The 18,867-nt window shown below is 34.9% G+C and overlaps 1 protein-coding gene across 3 annotated transcripts in view; it reads left to right on the forward strand.

The window, feature by feature from the left end:
* rbms1b (RNA binding motif, single stranded interacting protein 1b) overlaps positions 1-18,867 on the forward strand; it is a 70,348-nt gene that overhangs the window by 21,530 nt on the left and 29,951 nt on the right. For all 3 annotated transcript variants that reach the window (XM_039683480.2, XM_039683481.2, XM_039683482.2), the window contains exons 2-3: positions 2,556-2,734; positions 15,748-15,806. In XM_039683480.2, coding sequence (XP_039539414.1) covers positions 2,556-2,734; positions 15,748-15,806 — 238 coding nt within the window. The remainder of the gene's footprint in view (positions 1-2,555; positions 2,735-15,747; positions 15,807-18,867) is intronic.

Below are 18,867 nucleotides of genomic sequence, written 5' to 3' on the forward strand. Positions count from 1 at the left end.
CTATTGGTGAATCAGAACAGACATGTTTTATGTTTATATGAAATGTGAGCATGAGCCATCTTAACTTGACAAAGATTTGCACCCATGCACTGCTGCAGATATGTTTTTAAAGTATCAAGAAATTTCCCAAAAAATTCCCAACAGGCTTCCTTTAGGTCCAGATTTATCAGAGCTACGACATTGCTTTCCTGTTTTGCATTTGTTTTAGCTTTTGTGTCTTGGAGATTAGACTTGAAATTACTCTTTTTAATATAGAACTTGTAAAAGCAAGCTAGTACCTTCTCTTTTGGACAGCATTAATTAATAGTGATAACTGAAATCAATGAATGATTGAATGAAAAAATGAATGATTTACTGAAATTAAAGGGTTTGTTCACCCCAAAATTTTAATTATCCCATAATTTACTTAGCCTCAAGCCATCCTAGGTGTCTATGACTTTCATCTTTCAGCCAAACAGAGTTATATTTGAAAAATATCCTGGTTCTTTCAAGCTTTATAATGGTAAAAGCTCATCAATACATCATAAAAGTAATCCATATGACTCCAGGGGTTTATAAAGGCCTTCTGAAGTGACGCGATGTGTTTTTGTAATAAAAATATCCATATTTATAACTTCTGAAGCGAAGCAATGCGTTTTTGTAAGACAAATATCTTATCAATGATGCTGGCCTTACAATTATTTTCTTTTTTTCTTGCCAAATACATCACTACAAATGTAAATAGCCCTAGACTGGAAGCATTTCAACACTGAGATTGCATTAAGAAAACCACATAAAGGATATAAACATGGTAAAATGTGTTCAAAGTAGCTGAGAGTACAACACCAATAGCAAAATTTTGTTTAAAAGTTTGAATAGCATTAAAATATCCACATACAGGTTTGAAACGACATCAGCGTGACTAAATAATGAAATCATTTTCATTTAAGGATGGTGTTTTTATGTAAAACACTGTATATGCAAACCTAAATTACAGGTTTTTTAACTTCCTCAGTCTTTATAATGAGTTCTGCAGTGTGGAGAAGGTTTGGGCGGCTCTTCGACAGTCTTGTTCAAGTCAGGTGACCAGACGTCCCGGTTTTCTTCACAAGGCGTGTCCCAAAGTCCATACCCTGGGAATCCAGAGTTCTCGCAAGAGCACAATTAAATTTGCTCAACGAGTCACTCTGGCATTGAGTAATAATGCTCATTAATGCCCACGTAGCTGAGCTGCACCAATCACATCGGTGTATTTGATATAGGCGAGCCAAACAGATGACGACAGCGCTGTGACATTGAAGTCATTAGTAAACATTGCAAGATGGCCATGGATGAACACCAGTTGTTTGAAATGGCTTTGGCCGCTACAATGAACAAGTTAGACTTGGAAGACGGCGTTCGATACGTTGCCGAAGAGTCTAGTCTACCAGTTAGCTCCACTGGTAGCGAAGCATATGGGGCGTATTGTTGTTATTGGTCGTAGTGTTATCCAATGGCGTGCTGGGAGATTTTCAAATGCATGCTTGGTGCCGCCCCTCGAGTTGGGCGATTTTCACTACTCAATGCCAGACCCTTAATCTTTCGGATTTGGGTCTGGATTTCCAGGCTACAAAGTCAACACAGTCTCATCCCAAAAAGTCATATAACTGACGTTTTGGGACGTCTTTTGACCATACGTCAATATCCGCCTTTTTAGGGCCCCCTTAAACGTCGGTAGATGGCGATCCCGGGCCGTCATACAACTGACGCTTTACCTTTAACGTCAGTTAGGTTTAGGGTTAAGTTTAGGTCTGGGGTAGGGTTAGGATCCAATAACCTCATCTACCGACGTTTAAGGGGGCCCTAAAAAGGCGAATATTGACGTATGGTCAAAAGACGTCCCAAAACGTCAGTTATATGACGTCTTGGGATGAGACCGGGTTGACAAAGTCCCAACAATTCACTAACAAATGTAAACGTGTGCCTGGTCTATGAGTTGAACTCATGGGAGAGAAATTGCATTTTAACATCACAATTACACATTTCACCTGTTTTTCATTGTTTTGCATTTGATTCTGTTCAAAATTTTGGGAAATGCTACTAGTCAGTAGTCGAGTCAAGTCGCCTTTATTTCTATAGCACCTTTTACAATACAGATTGTTTCAAAGCAGCTTTACAGTGATAACTGGAAAATAATGCAACAATGTTTGTTTCTAGAAGAAAATAGCGTCACAGTCCAGCTTAAAGGAGTAGTTCATTTTTCAAAAAACTTCTGCTGATAATTTACTCACCCCCATGTCATCCAAGAAGTCCATGTCTTTCTTTCTTCAGTCGAAAAGAAATTAAGGTTTTTGATGAAAACATTCCAGGATTTTGCTCCATATAATGGACTTCAATGTGGACCAAATGGTTCAAGGTCCTGTTCAAAGGGCTTTGAACGACACCAGACAATGAATAAGGGTCTTATTTAGCGAAACGATCGCTCATTTAAAAAAAAACAACAACAAATTTTACGTTTTATAAGCTCAAATGCTCGCCTTGCTATGTTCTGGTTTCACTCTGACTTTAGCTTTGTTTTGTGTCCCCTCCCCCACCAGCCCCCTGTTGGCCCCGCCTCCCACCCGATGGCTCCGCCCAGTCCCGGGACCAACAGCAGCACCAATCACAGCAGCAGCAGCAGCACGGCCGGCTGGGAGCAGCTCAGTAAAACTAACCTCTACATTCGTGGGTTACCGCCAAACACCACCGACCATGACCTGGTCAAGCTCTGCCAGCCGTGAGTACCGCCCTAACTTTCATTTCTGGAGATATTACCTGCAAAACGGAGCCTGGCTAACGTCTTATTGAGATTGAGACGTGGTGCGGGAACCACATGTTCATTTTCTCGTATTTGAGGCGTGGTTTACGAATGCCCAGAGCCATATTATTGGGTGCTACGAATGTCTATCAAATGCGCCTGTATGTAGCGTATAGTCAATCGTTTCAATTATACCAGATGACGTATGTAGAGCGACAGAAATTAGACGAGGAAGAAGACGATGGGTCAGAGATTTATGTGTACACGATGGCGTATGTATCTTAAGGCTGCATCGAAAGGTAACTTCGCGTCTGCTGCAATGTTTGCTCCATAGGTATAAACAAACTGCTTCGGTGTGTCGGATAGACGTCATCATCGTCTTGCTGCTCCCTCCCCGTTTTGTGATTGGTCCCCTCGCTGAGGCGAAAATTTGGTATCCAGACTGCAAGCAGTGTGAATACAATCATGCTGTGCAAAGGGAGAATGGGGAAACCCAGGCTATGCAAAACGCAGACAAGCGTCAGGATTAAGGGCTGCACTGTTATGGTAACTGGATTAATAATCATGATTATTGTCATTTTAGAAATGTATTCTACTTAAAGGGATGATTCACCCAAAAATTAAAATCACCCCATGATTTACTCACTCTCAAGCCATCCTAAGTGTGTCTGCCATTCTTCTTTCAGACAAATACAATTGGAGTTAAAGGTGTAGATCAATTTTAAAAAAAAACTTTTGCTGATAATTTACTCACCCCCATGTCATCCAAGATGTCCATGTCTTTTTTTCTTCAGTCGAAAAGAAATTAAGGTTTTTAATGAAAATATTTCGGGATTTTTCTCCATATAATGGACTTCAATGGGGTCCAAACGGTTCAAGGTCCAAAAGACAGTTTCAGTGCAAACTACAAACTGTTCAAAGGTCTTTAAACGATTCCAGACGATGAATAAGGCTCTTATCAAGCGAAACGATCGCTCATTTAAAAAATATATAACAAAGTTTAGGTTTTATAAGCTCAAACGCTCGCCTTGCTCTGTTCTGTGTGACTCTCCTGTTCGAACTCGTTCATCAAAATGAACTAATCTTTTTCCGAGTCAGTTTGTTAATTTCGTTCTTTGAATGAACCAAATGACTCGAAAAAAGATTTGTTCATTTTGATGAACGAATTCGAACAGGTGAGTCACGAACGCGCATCACAGACCAGAGCTTATAAAACTCGTTTTTTTTAAATTACTGTTTATTTCACTTGATAAGACACTTATTCATCATCTGGAATCGTTTAAAGCCCTTTGAACAGTTTGCCGTTTGCACTGAAACTGTCTTTTGGATCTTGAACCGTTTGGACCCCATTGAAGTCCATTATATGGAGAAAATCCTGGAATGTTTTCATCAAAAACCTTAATTTCTTTTCGACTGAAGAAAGAAAGACATGGACATCTTGGATGACATGGGGGTGAGTAAATTATCAGCAAAAGCTTTTTTAAAAGTGAACTACTCCTTTAAGCTTATCTGATCATACAGCCCTCGCTTAAGAGTACCGAAAGCTTTAATGATTTAGGAAAGCACTTTGAGAGTTGTTTTATTTGCTGTAGTAGAAGATAAGATGAACAGTGTGGCCTCCAGCGCCCCAGTTTGACCGTATGTGTCTCGTTAAGCCCAGTTTCACGGCTCCTCCAAATGAAGATCGATTACTGTGGCCGATGAATCAACAATCCAATCGCTGCTTTACAGGGTCAGATTTGTAGCCCATTCCCAGTTTGTTTTTGAAACAATATGCTTTTGCTTGATGAATGAAGGTTTTTGCTTGATGAATGAATGCTTCGATGTGGTCGAATGGCTCTGAGGTCAGTTTATTGATCAGAGATTGTCCGTTCATAAATTAGGGTGTTTTTGAGAGACGTTCAGAGATCTGAGGACTGTTTCAAACTCGATGCATCTTTGGCATGATTTTAAATATCACAAAAAAAAAATATTTTGACTCAGTTTTTTGGAGACAATTTGTGGCTACAGTGAGACAGATGGAGCAACATTGTAATTGCAAAAGCAGAATTATGGAGTTTGTGTTTGTTATTAAAGCACTGATGTGAATGATTCCTGAATATTACTTGACAATTAAATCATCTTTATGAAGTGGGACTATGTTTCTACTAATTATTGGTGTAATATGTGAACAGTCTCTTTCTGGTATTCTTGCACTTAAGTCACCGCATTAGCTATGTGTGTTTGACATTGAAAAGATTGGATTAAACTTAATGCGGGCAAGATAAATAAATGATTCTCTCACACTATTATAAAGTCTTATATCTTCTTTTGAACCTGTGTATTATTTTCTAAGGATGTGCAATGTATCAGAATCATATTGATTCGCGGCTAATATTCAAGAATAGTTTTAAAAAGTATCTATATTCTACATATATTGGATGTTTTATTGTGCATTTCACCTATTTTTACATGTAGATCACATGCAATCATCCAATATTCCCATCAGATTATGTTTAAGTTTCTGAAAACGATACCATTATCGTCTGTGCAAACTACAATTTGTTGTTAATTTGTTGATGTCATATGTATTTCACATTCAGTCTAATAGGAGGCGTGCATAGTGTTTCTTTACAAAGTGACATCGCCTTTGGATTTGAGCTTTCGTTTTAGTTTTCGCGAGTTTTGACAACGTTGTGGTTTGTACGTGAAGAACTTTTAGTACACCGTTGTCATGTAAATGCCCCCTTAATTGAAAAACATTGAATGAAACTGGAAAACATTGAATAATTGAATAAAACTGTTAAATGTAATTTTTATCAAATCTAAAAAGTAAACATTTGTGATTCATGGATTCACTTCATCAATTGTTGCAAAACAATTGATTTTCAGTGTGTTATTTAATTGATTTAAATCTATTTATAAGTTAAATTTATGGTCCTTTGATCAATTTCTGGCCATAAAATTAAATCAAAATTAAATCAATTATCGACGAATTATCGACTGGCCAGAATTTGAATATTTGTGCATATCTAGTATTATTGAATTTCTATTTCTTGTGTTTTAATGCTTTTTTTAAAACGGTGGAGTTTATGCACTAAATAATTATGCCATAAATTCTGTCGATTAACGGTGTTGGATAAAGAAAGAGTCATTGCTTGGCTCTGGAGTCTTAGTATTATAATCTCACACAGACTGGCACTGCGGCCCAATGAACTCTCATATTTCGGTCACTCTGTGTCAAGGGCTGGAGGGTGACTTTCCCCTCTAAGAGGTCTGGGATGAATGCCATCAATAAAATATGAGGCATATGCTGTGTCGCTTTGAGTCTATTGGATGACTTGTTGTGAGTTTCGAGCAGAATCGCAGGACTCAGAGGACTCCTGTGAGGAAGAAGACTGACAGATAGACCACACTGCATTGCTGCAGTGTTGTTGGTGCGTCTAAGTTAGGGTGAGTGGGATGACCAAATGGTAATTATATATCAGCTAGTCATTTTTGCTGAGCATTCAAAACAAAAATATATTAAATAACCAATGTTTGGGAAGGATAGTCAATTGAATTAAATCATTGCATTTATTGAGTTTTGTTAGGATGAAGTTGGGCCAGACATTGGCATGGGATTGGGGCAAAAATGCAAACAAAAAGGCCACCAATTTCAAGATAAGGGGACAAAAAAAGTTGATGCTAATAAAATTTTATTGGTAACAATCTTTAAGTCATTGGTTAAATATAAGTATTTGGGTTGTAAATTGATGTTTTAACCCAACTTTGGGTCAAATATGGACAAACCCAGCCATTGGGTTAAATTTTTGTAATTACATTTCTAACCCAACATTTGGGTTTGTCCATATTTGACCCAAAGTTGGGTTAAAACAACCCAGCATTTTTAGAGTGTAGATACATTTAATGAGCTAATTCCCTTACAAAGGTCAAAAAAGGCCCTTAACTCTACACTGTAAAAAAAAAATATTGTTGGTTTAACTTAAACAAGTGAGTAACTGGGTTGCCTTAAAATTTTAAGTTCATTGAACTGGAAAAAGTAAGTTAATACAATGAAGGAGAATGATTTAATCATCAGAAACTCAAAATTATATGTTTTCTGAACTAAATAAATTATTTAAGTTGATTTGACAAAAGAAAAAATGTTGTGATTACTACACTATAAAAAAAATATTGTTGGTTTAACTTAAAAAAGTAAGTAACCTGGGTTGCCTTAAAATTTTAAGTTGATTGAACTGGAAAAAAGTGAGTTAATACAATGAAGGAGATTAATTTAATCATCAGAAACTGAAAATAATAAGTTGTCTCAACTAAATGAATTATTATAAAGTTGATTTGACAAAAAGAAAATATGTTGTGATAACATATCTTGAAAATATTTTTTACAGTGTAGTCAGCGCATATTGCACCTCAATGGAAAAGTTTATTCCTCACCCTGCTTTACTTTATAAAACATTTGAGTTGAGAAAAATAAATGCTTAATACTGTAAAATCATATTATAGAACATTAAAAACGTATTCATGTGGCTTCTATATTAATGCGGCACGTTCCAACCACACTTGGGTGACCCAAAGTTGGGAAAAATATGGACAAACCCAAATGTTGGGTTAAAAATGTCATTTCAAATTTGAACCCAACTTCAACTTTCGATTTCAATTGTAAATTTTTTAACTGCATTTTTTAACCCAACATTTGGGTTGAAACAATCTCTAACCGTTTGATTTATTTAGGACACATCCCGCTGTGAATTTCTGCAGTACTCTGTGTTTGTTCTTAGCTGTCACATGTGAATCAGTCCTGTCCACTGATGGTGTGTAGGGTGTAGAGAAACGTGTACTGTTTGCTCCAACCCCAAGAACAAACATGTTTAGAGGTGTTTAGTTTCAAAGGAGCACGAGGTTTGTTTCGCTGCATCACGAGCAGAAGCAGAGTACAGAATGATCCTGTTACTGGATCTCAGATGGTGACTGGATGAAAGACCACTGATGTGACTTTGAAGTCTCATTTTCCTCCTCTGAGCCCTTCATCAAACTTCCTCCCACTCTATATACACAAACACACACACACAACGAACATCGACTTTGTAACACATTGCCCTTTGTGTTTGCTAATTAGAAGATCTCATTACTCAGGACTAGAAGCAGGACTCAACAATAAAACATTTTTTCTTTTCTTTTCTTTTCTTTTCTTCTCTTTTTTCCTTTTATGGCCAGATATTTGCACTATATAAAATGCCTAAGAAGCCATGAAAAATATAATAAATACTAGGGCCAAAATAATACCAAAATAAAAGTATGTGGGTGCACGGTGTATAATTATTTTGTATATATATAAATACACACACAGGCGTGTATGTTTAAGAAAAAATATTATTTATACATAAAATATTTATATTTATAGAAAATATAAATTATATTTAAATCTATATACAGTATATACATGAAAATATTTCTTAAATATATATATATACATATTAAATAATTATACACAGTGCACCCACATATATTATGTAATCACAAACTTTTATTTTGGATGCGATTAATCACGATTAATCGTTTGACAGCCCTAATTAAAATATTCAATTTCGTAACTCATACCTAAAACTGTTAATATGGATATACTGTATATCACATCATTCATTTATTTGGGTATTTGTTTATTTATTTAATTATTTTATGCAATAGTTACCTTTACATGCATTCATGTACTTGCGCACACTGTTTCAGCCTTATTTATTATTATTATTTTATGGTGTACATGTTACAGTAAAATTGTACATTTGCATACTGAGTAATATCAACATGTACTTATTATATAGGAATAGGGTTTGGTTTAGGGTTGTAATTATGCATGATTTTCTAAATAAGTTCATGTAACATGTAATAAGGACACTGTAAAATAAAATAAACCCTAAGAAGTCTAAACTATCGGGTCTGCATCTCAGTGAAGAGGCACATTTATAGGTCCAACGTCACTTTGTTTCTTGAAGAAATCACCTTTTTATATTTGCATCACCTCAAATAACTTTTCGACTGTACGCCTTGTGATGTTCACAGGTTTGTCCTCAGAGGAATTCAAGCAGTGTCTTTAATTAGAAAAAGACTAAAGAGAGCACAGTTCATCTATGGGCATGATTGAGGCTCTGGATTAGTGTTGGGCTTTTCACTGGAGGGTCAGTGGTGTGATCGTCTAACCCTTCACTGTATTTAGCCTAATCTCATCACGATGGCTAAAGAGATTTGTCCTTTGACCTTTCTGGTGTAACCTTTTCCAGGACACATCCCTGGGAAAGATGTGAGGTCAGAGGTATTGTCATCATAACACAAGCTTATGGGGCTTTGAGAATCAGATATGTTGAACCATGCAACATCCGATCAGTGTGTGTGAATTTGATCCTCTATTCTTTTTTGACTGCCGATATGATTACCTTATAGCGATATAGTTACATTTGTCTCAATATTTTTCGGCCGTTTGATGCTATTATTCAGTATCTCAATATTGATGTATTGGCTCTGTCTGAAACTGTTTTAAAATGTCTTCGTTTGTAGCCAAATATATTCAAAATGTTGAACGCTTATGAATGTTGCTTCAAAATGTTGTCCATCAGATTGGATATATGCAAATAACATGATCAATAAGTCATGACAACATATGTTTTTTTTTACATTCAACTCATCAAAATTTAGTGGAAGTGTATATAGCCTTTTTAATTTATTTTTTCATAAAGAGATTCAACTTTTTTGAAGTCGTTTTGATGTAATTTAAGTTGATTGTACTGTACTGTACTGTGCTGCTGTGTGTGTGTATAGATTTTGGTTGCAACACCTCATCCTGAAATTGAGATTTTAAAAATGCATCTCTTTACACATCATGCATGCTAAATATATATATACTTTAGCAACTCTAAAACCTCAGTGCATAGATGTTTGTTTATTTTTAAAAATCATGCTGGGGTGTAAAATTATTTTTCATTTTCATTCTCATCTGTATCTTACTGAAGATAGAAAAAATGCATGAGAACTGTGCTTGTGAATTGTCGCCGAGAGGATTTTACTCTGCAAAAAAGAAAAAAAAATCCACTTAACATAAGCGCCTGTAAGTCGCATTTTCATGCAAATCAGAGTATGGCTTTCAGGACCCTTTCACCTTTGCATATATCCAGACTAGAATAGATTTTCTGTTTTGAAACTGTTTGTGTATTGTGAAAAGTGCTATATAAATATGTCATTTAAGTTGAAATCATTTACTCAGCTAAGTTGATTGTACTGTTTGTGTGTGTGTGTGTGTTGGTGTAGGTTTTGGTAAGTGTAAGTCACATTTTCATGCAAATCAGAGAGAGTATGGCTTTCATCAGATTCAGGACCCTTTCACCTTTGCATATATCCAGACTAGAATAGATTTTCTATTTTGAAACCATGTGTATTGTGAAAAGTGCTTTATAAATATGTAATTTAAGTTGAAATCATTTACTCAGTTAAGTTGATTGTATTGTGTGTGTGTTGCTGTAGATTTTGGTAGTAAGTCGCATTTTCATGCAAATCAAAGTATGGCTTTCATCAGATTCAGGACCCTTTCACCTTCACATATATCCAGACTAGAATAGATTAAAGAGCCTGTCCTTAAGGAAACCCTAGTGTCTAGTTGGAAATGAACCAAAACCAGGGCGGTTCTCCAAGGGAGGGAACATTCCTCAAACATTCTTCAAGGGTTGTGCGTTCTTGTGTCGGGTCACTTAGCACTGCATCCTACCCAGACATGGTGCAATAAAGTGAGCTATTTCTTCCTTGTTCCTTTGAGGTTTTGGGCCCTATCTTGCACCCAGCGCATTGAATCGACTTTGTACCCTGACGCATGTATCATTCCTATTTTGCACTTGTGCAAAGTCGTACGCCGGCAAACTAGGGAATGAACTTGCGCGGTTAAACTTGCGGTTAAATACCAACAGCGCCGAGATCCGCCCACAAAGTTACTAGCGCTTTGCGCTTGACACTTGTGTTAGCTTCCCATAAAAATCTACACACCATCTACACACCAGCTAGTTGTGATTTCCAAACCAGGAAACGTCAACAAAAATTTCTTAAATGAATGTCATGGTTTGTAGTTATGCTCAGATCTGTTTATATTGTTTCATAGAGTTATGCAATATATATATATATATATATATATATATATATATATATATGAAGAGTTCAGATGCAAAAGCCTCTAAGCGCCATTTGAAATTTTCTTCTAGAATGATGATTTTTATCAAGCTTGTATATTTAAGTTCAGTGATTTCACTTAAATGGCAATAATAATTACCTATTAATTGTTATTTAAGTGAAATTACTGAACTTAAATATACAAGCTTGATAAAAATCATCATTAAAGAAGAAAATTACAAATGGCATTTAGAGGCTTTTGCATCTGAACTCTTCATATATATATATATATATATATACTTAAGAGAGAGCTAGTCTAAATATAGTCTAAAAATATATGTATTTACAAAACGTGATTAAACAGAAATAAAATCTATAAACTCATCCACGCAATCACAAATTAATATCAACATATACTCTAAACAATGCTGGGTTGATTGAACCCAAATTTGGTTAAAATATGGACAAACCCAAATGTTGGGTTCAAAATATAATTTCAAATTTAAACTCAACTTCAAATTTCACTTTCAACTGTAATTTTTTTATTGCATTTTTAACCCAACATTTGGGTGACCCAAATTTTGATTAAAAAACCCCTGCATTTTTTAGAGTGTACGACACAACTTACTTTTTACAATTTACTTTTACGGAAAAAGATGCACACATATTCATGAATACACAAGTTTTCTGTATGAATTGATTGTTTATACTGCATTTGAAAATCCTGGATCTATATATTGTGAATGCATTAATTTTGAAAATATTTCAGCTTCATATGCAGTCTCTATGAAATCATTTAAAAAAATCCTCATCCAGTATTCGCAAAAGAATTGGAAATTCATTTGTGAAAAAAAAGTGAGCACTGTAAAAAAATATTGTTGGTTTAACTTAAAAAATTAAGTAATCTGTTAAAGTTTTAAGTTCATTGAAATAGAAAAATTGAGTTAATACAATGAAGGAGATTGATTTAATCATTAGAAACTCAAAATATTATGTTATATGAACTACATATAGATAAATTATTTAAGTTGATTTGACTAAAGAAAAAAAAGTTGTGATTACAAATCTTAAAAGTAGTTTTTTACAGTTGTAAATGCTGTTTTTTAACAGCTCTTATGGTCACCAATAGTCTCAACAAATACATGAAGACTGCATCCACAGAGCAGATGTTTGCTTAAGCCGAGTTATGAAACATCGGCCAGAGCTCGTACTAGAGATCAATACGCTTCTGGTGGAGAGTAACTGGAGCTGCTATAATGGGATCAAGACTGGGGCTGAAATGGCAGGTGAAACACCAGTCACATTGTTCTCTCGGTCATTCAATCCGTCTCCCTGCTTCTCCTCCACTGTCTGGCCGCCGAAATTCAATTGTAATAGATTTTCAGTGGAAGCTAATGGAGAGCCGGCCTATTAGGACGGGTTTTTCCTCCCGATGGCCTCGTCGTTTTCCGGTAAACCAGGCGATGAAGCGCATAAAAAGGCCCATAAACGCTGTTGTGTTGTCTCTCTGGACACGAGATTAATGAATGAAATTTATCAACTTTTCATAACGCGTTCGCTCTGTGCCAAAACCTAGTGAGATGCCTACGTAGGCTGCATTCAACGGGATCAAAAAGTCGGCTAAATTCTAAGGCAGCATCACTTTTATTCTTTGTTTAAAGTGCTTTGAATGTATTTTATTTGATATTTGTGTGTGCTGGATATTTTTGTGCATTAAGTGCAACAGAAGTGTTCATTTTCTCCTTATGGGAATTGATTTTGAGCTAGGCCTTTAACATTTAAACCGTTAAAGACAGACCTACTGTGATCTACAAGGTCGTTCATCGATCGTGTATGCTTTTGATGAAGCAATCAGCACGCATTATTTTAACGTTTTGTTTTTTTAATAATGTGAATTACTCATGATTCTGCTTTGAAATCTCCACCAATCAGAGAATCAGAGAAGAAAATTGCACCAAAATTACGAATTACAGTCTCTCTACGCTCTCAACTATTTAAATATGTGTATTTAGATGCATATTTCTTTAAATATAGACAAATATATGGGATTATTTTCATTAAGTACGAGTTTGGTTTGTTTTCTTCATGTTTTTTTTGCATTTCAGGTGCTAATATGTACATTTCAGCTAATATGTACATTTTAGGTGCTAATATGTACATTTTAGGTGCTGATATGTACATTTCAGGTGCTAATATGTACACTTTAGGTGCTAATATGTACATTTGAGGTGCTGATATGTACATTTTAGGTGCTGATATGTACATTTCAGGTGCTAATATGTACATTTTAGCTGTTAATATGTACATTTCAGGTGCTGATATGTACATTTCAGGTGCTAATATGTACATTTTAGCTGTTAATATGTACATTTCAGGTGCTGATATGTACATTTCAGGTGCTAATATGTACATTTCAGGTGCAAATATGTACATTTTAGCTGTTAATATGTACATTTCAGGTGCTAATATGCACATTTCATGTGCTAATATGTACATTTTAGGTGCTAATATGTAAATCTTAGGTGCTAATATGTTCATTTTAGATGCTAATGTGTACCATTAAGGTACTAAAATGTACAAAAGTGTACCTTTTGAAAAGGTACAGCCCCAGTGACAGCTTTTATACCTTTTTTTCTGAGTGTACAAAGATGTACAGTACAGTATACTCACATAGAGCGATTATATACTCATAATGTACGTATACTTATATTATATACATACCAAATCTCAAATGCTTGATTTGTTTATATTGTCTCAACGTGATAGTCCGGCTCGAATCTCCTACATGTATATAAGGCATGAAAATATTCATATAATAATCATTAAAATTATGATTTGCTTTGAAACAATGTGTATTGTGAAAAGTGCTATATAAGTATATTTGACTTTATTACATACACAGTCTTGTATATTTGACTTTCTGTCCCATTTTCAGCAGTTTTTTTGCTTTGGTTACTTTAGATAAGGGTCCATTTCTCACTATTAACTATGATTTTTCCTCCATAAACTCCTAATTACTGTATATTAATAGTTAGTAAGGTAGTTGTTAAGTTTAGGTATTGGGTATGATTAAGGAAAGTAGAATATGGTCATGCAGAATAAGGCATTAATATGTTCTCTGTCTATATAAACAAGATAATATCCTAATAACATGCATGCTAATTAGCAACTAGTTAACAGTGAGAATGTGATTGTGATTGGTTTGTTGATTCAAGGCTTATGACTCTTTAATAATAAAAAACTAATGTGATGGGAAAAAAAGGCCGCCGTAAACGTGTCGTCCGAGTCCCTGAAAGCATTGAATCTTGAAACCCTGCCCAACACCACAGAGCTTTTGATTGAAGCACGGCTTCCCTAAGCCGCTCAGGAAGAAAGGAGCAAGATCCTCGTAAATTGATTAATTTTAGGTCAATTGGTGCAAATAACCCTCCTTCGCCCTGGAGAAGCAGACCTCGAGGTCACAGACTTCAGGAGTCTGCTGTAATTGGATTTCAAATCTCACGAAGGCTTTCCTAATTGTGTTATTAATTGAAAGAGCTTAATGACCTTTTTTTCCCTCTTTTTTTCTTGCCATCGGTGGCCGTGGAAGTATTCGTGAGGTCATATTGGTGCCGAGGTGCCCATCCTGTGAGGTCAAAGGTCGTGTTTTCACTCACATGTGCCTTACAGCATTCCACTGCAGTTTTTATAACCTCCTCATAAATCAATAAGGTTTCTGGCTCCGTTAACCTCCTCCAGAGACGCTTCCTCCTGAAGATCTCGTTTCTGGCCCTAGACGTGTGCAGGGTATTCCTCAATACAATCAAGCATTGTTCAAGATTCACTTCTTTTACATTTTCTGGTTTATAGACATACATCTTAGAGGAGTTTTTCGCCCAAAAATGAAAATAGAATGAATAATAAATTACTGCTTGTTTCAAACAAAATATTCAAATATCATTGTAGGACTTTTGTTTAATTTGCAACTGTGATACAGAAATGCATTCAATATTTTCATGATATATTTGCTGGTAATTAAAATTCAAGCAATTTTGTAAATTATTTAGGGCTGTCAAACGATTAATCGCGATTAATCGCATCCAAAATAAAAGTTTGTGTTTGCATAATATATGTGGGTGCACTGTGTATAATTATTTTGTGTATATATATATATATATATAAATACACACACATGCATGTATATTTAAGAAAAAATATTATTTATATGTCAAATATTTATATTTCTATATAATATAAATTATATATAAAACTATAGTTTATACATTAAAATATTTCTTAAATATATACAAGCATGTGTGTGTATTTATATATATATATATATATATATATATATATGTATAAAATAATTATACACAGTGCAACCACATATATGATGTAAACACAAATTTTTATTTTGGATGTGATTAATCGCGATTAATCGTTTGACAGCCCTACAATTATTTTTCAAAGTCATTTACCTAAATTAAGCTGTATCATCCTACTCTAATTTGCACACATACGGTCGTTTCATATTCAATATTCATATGCAAATACATATTAGTGTTATTTTAGTATTTTTTATTATAAGTTTCTCACAAAAAATGTAAATGTTGCCTTGGCCATTATCTAAAATAAAATAAGTTGTTTTGTATATTTTATTTTATTTCTGTAAATGGTTATTTTATTTCAAGTAATGAAAATGTAGTTAACAATAATAACCCTGGTACATACGTTAAATTTTGATTGTATACATCTGCACTCAAAGTATCGTCATGTTTCACGTGTTTCGAACATGATTTTTTTGTTGTTGTTCAAACTGAGTTATTTATATCCGTGTGTGTGTGTGTGTTCTAAAATCCATAACACATCTCTATTTGTTCTTGTTATAGGTATGGAAAAATCGTATCAACCAAGGCCATCTTAGACAAAACCACAAACAAATGCAAAGGTATGTGCGTTTATGTAATATGTGTGGATCTAAATCTGTGCAGCTTTGCCCTAAGATGGGTTTTCATATTCCTCTGAGAGCTGCTTATTGTATTAATGTGTGCACAGCAACTTTCAATTCAAATGTAATTAACTAATCCCGAAAAATTGCTTTTTATGGCTGAGATAATGAAAGAGCGCAGAGCAACAGTGCGGTGATAATTATTACAATCCCATTCATTTTCTCCATGTAGAAACTGATTTTTAAATGGTTAGTTCACCAAAAATGATAATTCTGTCATTATTTACTGTTCCAACCCTGTAAGACTTTCTTTCATCTTCGGGAACACAATTGAAGATTTTTTTTTTTTTTTGATGAAATCTGAGCGATTTCTGTCCCTTCATTGACTAAGGTCTATTGCAAGAACTAAAATGCATTTAATAGGGCCCTATGAAATCCGTTTTATTTTTTTTCCAAATTCCGTTTTTTCCGTTTTAATTTTTGGGAATTAATTTTTTTTTTTACCCTTGACTGTTATTTTAGTCATAAAAAGAGTGTGCTTTTAAAGTTAATGATTAAAATGTATACAAATAAAATAGAAATGACCTTAAATTTATTGAGGTAACAGACATTTACTCAGTAGCCTTTTCAGGACAAATACTGCATGATGCAACGTAACACTGCACTCTTTTAGTAACAACAAAACATGGTTATAATTTTTAAACTGTCCAGTAAAATAAATTATATTAGTTTATAATTTATAATAAATAAATAAAATATAATTTATTATTAAATTATAATAAAATTAAGTTTATTATTAATTTATAATAAATTTATATATTTATTTATATAAGTTTAAATAAAGTCACACTCTGTTTCTCTCTCGCCCAGTGTCGCTTACGGAGTTCGCTTCGCTTTTGTTCAGTCTGGCGCCTCATAGGCTGACGCGGTGTGCACGTTGTGTGTGTGTGTATGTGAGAGACGCATAAGTGATAGAGAGACGGAGGGAGAGCGAGGAAAGGAAATGCAATGCTGCGTGTTTTAAATAGCGTTAAAAAAATTAACGAAACGCAATATGTGGCGGCCGGAGTTGATTTTGTGGCCGCGAATTAGTCTATGTGTGGGAAACACTGCATAAAAGTCACGTGCGAACTGCTCGGCTCGGCACTGACGGTTTATAGCGTCGGGTTTCTTAACTTTTCGCCGACGAAAGCAGAACCGTGGAGAGCCGCTTCGCCATGCTTTCATTGTTTTGATTTCGTCATTGTAGCTGAAATGACGGGGGGTTGTGTCGCCCAGATTTGCTTCCCCCGGTCTGCATTTTCACCAGACATACGTTCTTCTTCCACACAAAAATAGAATTTCATTCCAAATATGTAAAATTCCACGAAATTCCACGTTAACACTAGATTCCGCGTTAATTTGCCAATTCCGCGATTCCGTGATTGCGAAAATCATACACTCTTAGAAGAAATGGTTCTATTTAGAACCAGAAATGGTTCCATCCCCCGCTTCATATATGGAACTCCAAAATGGTTCTATATAGAACCAATTTTTTCGGTAAAAGGTTCTATTGGCCAAGTATGGAACCCCAGGGTTCTATATAGAACCCAGAGGAACCCCTTTTTTAAGAGTGTATAGAACCTTTTAGGGGTTCCAAATACGTAGTGCTGATAGAACCTTTTAAGGTTCTATATAGAACCTTTTCTTCTAAGAGTGTAGGGCCCTAATTTAAAGGCCCTTGCACACTGAGTCCGAAATTGTCGTATGCGTTTTTTTGTGTTTGTCAAAACCTCGTACCGAGCGGTTCAATACGAATACGTGTATCGTTACACCTCTAATTACTGTGTATCACATCAGAGTTCCAGACTGCGACCAAATTGGTTGCATATGCAATGTACAAGATCAAATTTTATGTGGTCGCATATGTGCGAGTGGACGCTCGCGCAACAGAACGCCGTTGTATCAGCTGCTGCAGTCCGTAACTTATGTTCAAAATGAACGAGTAGGCTACCTCATAAATCCATTTTCCAAACCGTGTTTTTGACTTATCCTGAATCACTGCGATACGTCTATAATAAGTGTTTATATTCGGACTATTTTATCCCGGGGTCGACTCGGGTGCGGAGTTGCCCAGTGCCTGCGTGACTCGCCATAGACATTAATGGAAGCTCCGGCTACGGTGTTCTTCCGCAAGACACGTGCAGTTTATTTATTGACGAACGTAGACGTCACGCGCATTGCACACTGATGGTGGAACGCGCCAATTACGAATTCACAAATTAAGGCATACAAAAATAAAAATGCCTCACTAAACAATGTGCCCCTTCCTACGTCTTTTCAGCGGTTAGATGAGAGTAATCGCTCGACTGAGGAAAAGGAAATTATTATAAAATGCAGAAGGTAGGGCGTGTGAGATTTCTGATTTTTGTTACAACTATAAACTTTGATAACGAAAAATCTGTATTAGCTTATTATAATACTCTAATCTTTTAAAATGTAATGCATACATTTGAATGTTTAATGATTTTTAAAAGATAGAAAGACAGAAGATTATGATTCAAATGTAAATAGATAGATTTATTTGCTAGCTTTGGTCCATTAAAACCACTATTCGTCAGCATGCATTGATTAATCCCACACTGTAAAAATTTTTTGTTGGTTTAACTTAAAAAAGTAAGTAACTTGGGTTGCCTTAAAATTTTTAAGTTGATTGAACTGGAAAAAGTGAGTTAATACAATGAAGGAGAATGATTTAATCATCGGAAACTCGTAATTATATGTTATCTGAACTAAATAAATTATTTAAGTTGATTTGACAAAAGAAAAAATGTTGTGATTACTACACTGTAAAAAAATATTGTTGGTTTAACTTAAAAAAGTAAGTAAACTGGGTTACCTTAAAATTTTAAGTTGATTGAACTGGAAAAAGTGAGTTAATACAATGAAGGAGATTAATTTAACCATCAGAAACTCAAAATAATAAGTTATCTCAACTAAATAAATTATTATAAAGTTGATTTGACAAAAGACAATATTTTGTGATAACAAATCTTGAAAATATGTTTTACAGTGCATAGCA

The sequence above is a fragment of the Pimephales promelas genome, chromosome 7, assembly GCF_988280905.1.
Source record: "Pimephales promelas chromosome 7, fPimPro1.hap1.1, whole genome shotgun sequence".
NCBI classification, from domain to species: Eukaryota; Metazoa; Chordata; class Actinopteri; order Cypriniformes; family Leuciscidae; genus Pimephales; species Pimephales promelas.